Here is a 7,011-nt window from a genome sequence, read left to right on the forward strand (position 1 = left end):
TACAAACACCATTAGAACAAATCATTCTATTCATTAAGAGAATGCAACTATATATCTATCCCAACCACTTTGAATACACAGATACAAAATGGGCATTCATAGTTATATCCCAATTTTTTTAAGTTCCGTTGTTGAATATTATAGGTGTGTAAAAAGCTTCTTTTTAAAACAGTGGGTCTGCCGTGCATGGTAGCACACACCGGTAATCTTAGCACATGGGACCTGAGGCAGGAGGATCACCATGAATTTGAGGCCAGCCCAGGCTACGTACTGGGTTGAAGACCAGTCTGAACTACAAATCGAGACCCTATCTAAGTTAACTAATTCAAAAACAAACAGTAGACTCTTAAAGAGAGAAACACCCCTATTATCCTCTAGCAAATACTTGTTTCTCTAAGTGTGAAGCTCTAGAGCTCCCTGCCGTTCAGGAATTGCTGTTGTTCATCACTTTTTGAACCTCTATGTTGTCTGCTTTCACATCTGCGTGAAAGATTTTTGCTATTATTTATTATTACCATCATTAAACTTTTGTTTTTTTAAAGGCCAAAAACCGAGAGCTCCTGAAGCAGGCAGCTGCCTTGTCCAAGAGCAAGAAGTCTGAGAAGTCAGGAGCTATAACCTCCCCGTGATGGACCTCAGGCTGCTCCCCAGCAACAGCAGATGCAGTCACCTGGGGGCAGGGATGTGGACCTGGCTGTTCTGTGGGAACTGCAAGCTTTCTTAAGAAATCTCCATTTTATTACAGTTGCCCTTCTTTGTGTGATTGCAGTGGGCTGAATGGATCCACCTGGTCTGTGCTATTATGACTGCATGCCTGAGTGTTTGGGTTGCAGGCTTGCTCCTTCAACTCGTCCTCCTCCCTCTTCTCTGTCCCTTTCTCTTTCTTCTTCCCTCCATCCTCCTCTTCCTCTTTTTGTCTCTGTTTTGGTACTATTCTTTGTTTTTTTTTGTGTGGTGGTCACTGCTCAGTGTTATGTGCAGAATGATTTTTTTTCTGGCCATCGTTGCATCCTGCCATACCCTTGAGCAAATAGTTTGGCATTAAGTATCTATCACTGCCACCGCTGAACTTTAGAAAACTGCCACCTTAAGACTTGTACATCGGGAGAGGCTTTCTCTCTCCAATTAACCTTTTGCTTCAGGGTATAATCTTGGGGTTTTTTCCAGGTATATTATGTATGAACTTTGTACTATGTATAGCCAGAGTTTTATTTATTTTTTAAAAAAGAAACTTTTTCTTGATAAAGGAACAATGTTAGCCTAGATAGTTCTTGCAAAAATGATGCCTCTTGGGGGGAAAAAACAGTCCTGTTCTCTAGCTTTTAGTAAAAAAATCAGATCTTTTGTTTCTTACCTTAGAGTCTTCAAAACTGATTACTAAGGTGAATTCATTGTGTAAGTATGGAGTTAAGTGCCTTTTGGAGGGTTTCTTAGAAGAGCATTTAAGGAGATACTTAAGGGAGGTTGCAAAAATTTGAAGTCTGTCCTTTTAAATAAGGACAGAAAGAAAGGTTGTCCAGGTTGTACTGGACACTTCTCTCCCCAACCCTTTTCCTTATTTTACATGATTGATTTTAAATCCTTACACTGCCACTTCTTTTTGCTTTTTTAACACCCTTTACTTGCTTATCAGTTGTCATACTGAGCTGTCGTCAGAAAACTTTTTACACAAGCAGATTCAAAATGGGGTCTTTGGGTTGGGGGCATAGCTCAGTGCAAAGCTCTGAGGGTTCCATCCTCGGTACTGAAAGAACAAACAAAATGGATTTTATGAAGTACAGAGCATTTCTGGAGTCAGTACAGGCTGGTGCAGTATGGCTGTCGGTCTTACTGGGAGAAGTGATGTTGCTGTACCTTCTTCCCACTCCTCTCCACCCACCCCAGCCTGTGCACTTCCTACTTTCAGTGGGAATGTGTAGAAAACAGGTGTTCCTCAGAGGCAGTATGGCTTCAGCCTGAGTTGCTCTGTTCTCTCTTCTCAGCCCAACAGGCATGCAGATTTACTTCTCCAGGAAAGGAAATACATTTGCATTGGTAGCCATGTTCTCAGGTCCTTAATGTGATGTTTCTGAAGTAAAGTAGGGATGGGGGGCACTAGAGTTGAAGGTGATCATGAGGGCAGATGATGCTGTACCTCAGTCTACCAAAACTGTAGCAGTAAATGTAACTTGTGAAAAATCAAAGGTTCTGTAACTTAGGATATCATTCGCATTAAGTGGAGCAATGCACATAAAGGATGTAGAAGTGGATGGCTTCCTTCTGCTGAGAGATACAATGGACCATGTTTATATATCACCCTAGTAGGGGATATTATTTTTCCTTCTAAGCAAGGGAAACTACAGTGCTAAATAGTTTGTAACTTTTTTTTTTTTTTTTTTTTTTTTGAGACAGGGTCTTGCTTTGTAGTTCTGGCCAGCCTTGAACTCACTGGTAGCTTAGGCTGGCCTCCAGTTTGCAGGAATCCTCCTGCCTCAGCCTCCCAAGTGCTGAGATTACAGGTGTGTGCCACCATGCCCACTGTTCTGTAACTTTTCTTCTTCTTCTTTTTTTTTTTTTTTTTTGGTACCGGGAATCGAACTCAGGACCTTGCGCTTGCCAGGCAGACACTTGTGCCGCTGAGCTATATCCCAGGCCCTGTAACTTTTTGAATGAGAAACTTTTAGGTAAAACTGTCAGATAATATTTTTCAGATACATTTGCATTGGGAAAAGATTGTGAAAAAATGATAGTCATGGTTTTTTAAAAATTTTAAAAGACTGAGAAATTCTGTTTCATGAAGTATGACAATATAAAAAACACATTTAGTTTTATACTAAATCTTTTTTTAAAGTCTTGGCATTTACTATAAAGCAGACCCACGCGTTTTCTAACTTTCCGTGAGTTCCTAAAAGGGAAAGAAGAACCCTCAGTCTTAAAATTTGGTTTTTAAAAATCATGACACTGTTTACCATAAAATTGAGTAGCTAACTTTTGGTAACACTTCTTGTTTCTTTATATGTTTATAATGGACATTTTAAAACAGGAATGTTTTGGTTTGTACAGACTTTGACAAATGTGTGTTAATAAAAATTCATATTGACAAGTATAATTTTTGTTTTGTCTTTTTTCCCCATCCTTTCTTTCCCTTTCCCTCCCTTACTTCTTCCCTCCCTTCCTTGGAATTTTGGAATTGAACCCAGGCCCATTGTACTGAGCTATATTCCTAGCGCTTTATCTATTTATTTATTTATTTATTTTTTACGGTACTAGGCATTGAACTCAGGACCCAGCACTTGCCAAGCAGGCCTTTATTCTACTGAGCTATCTCCCCGGCCCCTTCCTAGTGTTTAAAAAAAATTTTTTTTTGAACTTTCCAACCAGCCACATTAGTTTGGTTGGTGGTCTCAGCTTGTCCCTGAATAGCAACTGTTGCTTCAGAATTGACACCAAAGAAGTCCAGCGTGGGTACCAGCAACGACAACTTCTCGTCCTCCAGATTTCTTCAGCCAGACGCCTCATACTGAAAAGGACCTAACAGGCCTTAAGCAGTGGTGAATGATGCCTGCAAGACTCCTCTGGCCCCCCTGAGCAGGTCACTGTACCTTCTAAATCTCTGTGGAATAGAGATTTCTGAAGGGACAGATTATATGGACAGTTCCTCATGAAATAATGGAGAGTAATGAAAACCCAGAGGCTCAAAATGAAGTTGTCATAAAAGATTGAATGCAGGGGCTGGTGAGATGGCTCAGTGGTCTAAAGCACCTACTTAGAACAAGCTTGGCAAAGCACAGGGACCGCGGTTCAATCTCCCAGCACCACATGCCAGCCAGCCCCTCCCCCTGGTGGGCTGAGCTGGCCACACACACACATAAATAAATAAAATTAAAAAAAAAATAGATGGATTTTGAAAAAAAAAAAAAAGATTGAATCCACTGTCAAGCTGAGCTAAACAAAAAATTTACTGAAAATGTGAGCAGAGCGTTGGAACAAGATAACTGAAAAAGCCAAGGAAATTTTAACAAATGTAGAGGAAAAGATCAAGTTAAAAAAGACTCCCCTTGATGTAGCACTCTGTGAAAGCTTGAGTTCAATCCCCAGTTCTACAAACAAAATACCACTGACTGAATTAAATCTGGACATTTTCTTCCAGTTTTGCCTCAAACTGGTGAAACTGCTTTAATTACCAGCTGAGTCTGTCCTACAAATGTATTTTTCAGACTTTGTGAATACCAGGATGGAAAAGTAATTCCTATTTTCAATAAAATTGTTTTATTATGGAAAAAAAAAGACTCCCCTCTAATTAACTGTTAAAGTATCAAAAGTAAAATCCTCTTTCAAAAAAGAATAACAGCCAAAACAAAGTTCCTACCAGGTGTGATAGCATACCCCTCTACACTCAAGAGGCTGAGGCAGGAGAAGTGATGTGAATTTGAGCGCAGACTGGGCTATTAGTGAATACAAGGGCAGCCTGAACTACATAGCAAGACATCTCAAGATATTAAAACCAAAAAAAGTTCCTATGTATTAATATGTATCTATTTATTTTGACAGACAATCTCACTAAGTTGCCCAGGCTGGGGCCAGGGACACAGCATCTGCTTGTCAAGCATGAGGTTGTGAGTTTGATTCCCAGTACAAGTGAATGAATGAATGAATCAGTGACCCAGGCTATGTTGGAACTCCTGCCGCAGCTCTAGCCAGATTACAGATATAAGCCAGTCCCTCTTTTTTCCTCCCTAGGAAATTGAATGTATTCATGCTAGCCAAGTGCTCTCCTGCTTAGTCACACCCTCTTTTGCTTTATTTTTGAGATAGGATTTCATTACATTGCTCCGATTGGACTTTCAATCCTTGTACCTCAGCTCTCAAGTAGCTGGAGTTTGTAGCACCTTGCTGGCTCAATACTAGCCAGTTATATCCTTTAATCCTAAAGATTTTCTTAGTCTAAAGTTTCATATGTATCAAATGATAAATTCGTTCTCCTTGGATTTTGTTTATCCACTGTCAGTACTTCATTTGTGCCAGGCAACAGGGTTATAGCAGCGACACAAACCAACGGCTGGGTGTGGAGGCACACACCTAAAACCCCAGCACTTAAGAAGCTGAGGCAGGAGAATCACTGTGAGTTCAAGGCCAACCTAAACTACATGGTGAGATCCTGTCTCAAGAAAGCCCAAAACTAGCAAAAAAGCAAGTTACCATCTTTGTGAGGCTTCTGTCAAGTGGTATATTGGACAACATCACACCACCATTTTGCGTTGATTTTTCAATTTGCCATTATCATCCAAAATATAGTACAAGATAAATCATAACAAGTGAAAGTTTTGAGTTGCCAACTCAAAAAGAAATGTTTGAAGTGGTTTGAAATCTTAGTACTAGTGGGATTGGGTTTTTTGGTTGTTTGTTTGTTTGTTTGTTTGTTTGTTTTTGGTGGAACTGGGGATTGAATTCAGGCCTTGTGTTTGCCAGGGAAGTGCTTATTCCCCTGAACCATCTCCCCAGCCCCTGTTTTTTGGTGTTTTGTTTTCTGTTCAGAGAGAGGGTCTCCCTCTGCAGTTTGGGTTGGCCTTGTGCTCACTTTTGTAGCTCCCAGGCTGGTCTTGAACTAGCAGAGATCCTCCTGGCTCAACCTGAGTGCTGGGATTATAGGTGTGCGCCCCCATGCCCAGCGGGTTTTTATATTAGACATAGGTGTCTTTTTAATCTCCTTGGAAATGTCTTTTAACTATATGTATATTCTTTAGCCCAGGAATCTAACTCCTTCCTAGGAATCTACTTCTAAGAAAAAGTCTTAGTACTTAAGAAAATAAATAAATAAGTAAATAAATAAATAATAGGGAGCTTGGGAGATAGCCCAGTGGCTTAAGCGCCTGCCTGGCAAGCGTAAGGGCCTGCGTTCAATACCTGGTTCCGCAAAAAAAAAAAAAAAAAAAAAGAGGTGCTTTTTGCCAGGTGCATGCCTGTGACCTCAGCACTTAGGTGGTTGAAGCAGGAGGATCACCATGAATTAGAGGCCAGCCTTAGGCTACTTAGTGAGCTCAGGGCCAGTCTGAAGATCCTGTCTCAAAACAACAAAAAGGGCGGGGGAGATAGCTCAGTAAAACAAGTGCTTGCCTGGCAAGCGCAAGGGCCTGAGTTCAATCCCCGGTTCCACAAAAACAAAAAAAGAAAAGGTGTCTTTCAGATTACTGTCATGGGGGCTGGGGAGGTAGCTCAGTGGAATAAGTGCTTGCCTGGCAAGCACAAGGTGCTGAGCTCGATCCCTGGTACCACCAAAATAAAAACAAAAGAAATAGATTAGTGTCATTGTTACATCTTGGCCATCCTAACCTATGTTCTAAGCAAAATTACTTTTTTTTCCCTTCACACAATACAAATGCTTTATTTCAAGAGCTGCAGTTCATCCCGTGGCCCAGGTGGTCGATGTACAGGACCCACCAGTTGCGCTCAGCGCAACCTCCGGGCGTCCGGCTCTGACTCAGACAAGGAGAGTACGTCGCCCTCGTGCGCGGGCCCCTTCACGTTGCGGACGATGGAGCGGCTCGTGTGGTCCACGAATTCCACGCGCACCTGTGTGCACTGTCCCTGCGAGCCGGTCCTGCCCAGCACTTTGGTGACCCTAGCCAGCTTGATTGGCTGCACATGACTCGAGTCCATGATGGCGACCTACAGCGATGAGGCGGAGAGTAACATTACTTTTATAGATTGCCCATGACCACCTTTATTGTGTGAAATATCTTCTTTCTTTTTCCAATTAGATTTTATTGGTACATTTTAGAAATACATAATGAACACATTCATCATAAAGAATTTGTACCTGTACATAATATAACTCGTTTCTTTTATTCTATTCCCCTACCTTCTCTTCATTCCCACCTCCTCTCCCCATTTATAAAAGCTTCCTGTTTTTCCTTCTTTTCTTTCCCCTTCCTCCTCCTTTATTCTCCTACCCATTTAAACACCTTCTTCTTATTTCTGTGTGAAAGAATTATATCCATTTACTCAGACTTAACACATGGGCCCGGGGTGCAC

The 7,011-nt window shown here is 41.3% G+C and overlaps 1 protein-coding gene and 1 pseudogene across 2 annotated transcripts in view; one reads left to right on the plus strand and one right to left on the minus strand.

Moving 5' to 3' along the window:
- Positions 1–2,423, plus strand: part of Fam76a (family with sequence similarity 76 member A) — a 39,393-nt gene extending 36,970 nt beyond the window's left edge. Inside the window, exon 9 of the mRNA XM_023703035.1 lies at positions 543–2,423. Coding sequence (XP_023558803.1) covers positions 543–629 — 87 coding nt within the window. The 3' untranslated portion in view covers positions 630–2,423. The remainder of the gene's footprint in view (positions 1–542) is intronic.
- Positions 2,424–6,426: 4,003 nt separating this feature from the next.
- On the minus strand, positions 6,427–6,648 carry LOC101564135 (annotated as a pseudogene). Its single transcript, XR_001117321.2, has one exon. The product of XR_001117321.2 is annotated as a 40S ribosomal protein S28 pseudogene (transcript).
- Between the last annotated feature and the right edge of the window lie 363 nt (positions 6,649–7,011).

The sequence above is a fragment of the Octodon degus genome, unplaced genomic scaffold, assembly GCF_000260255.1.
Source record: "Octodon degus isolate 3935 unplaced genomic scaffold, OctDeg1.0 scaffold00163, whole genome shotgun sequence".
Taxonomy (NCBI): Eukaryota; Metazoa; Chordata; class Mammalia; order Rodentia; family Octodontidae; genus Octodon; species Octodon degus.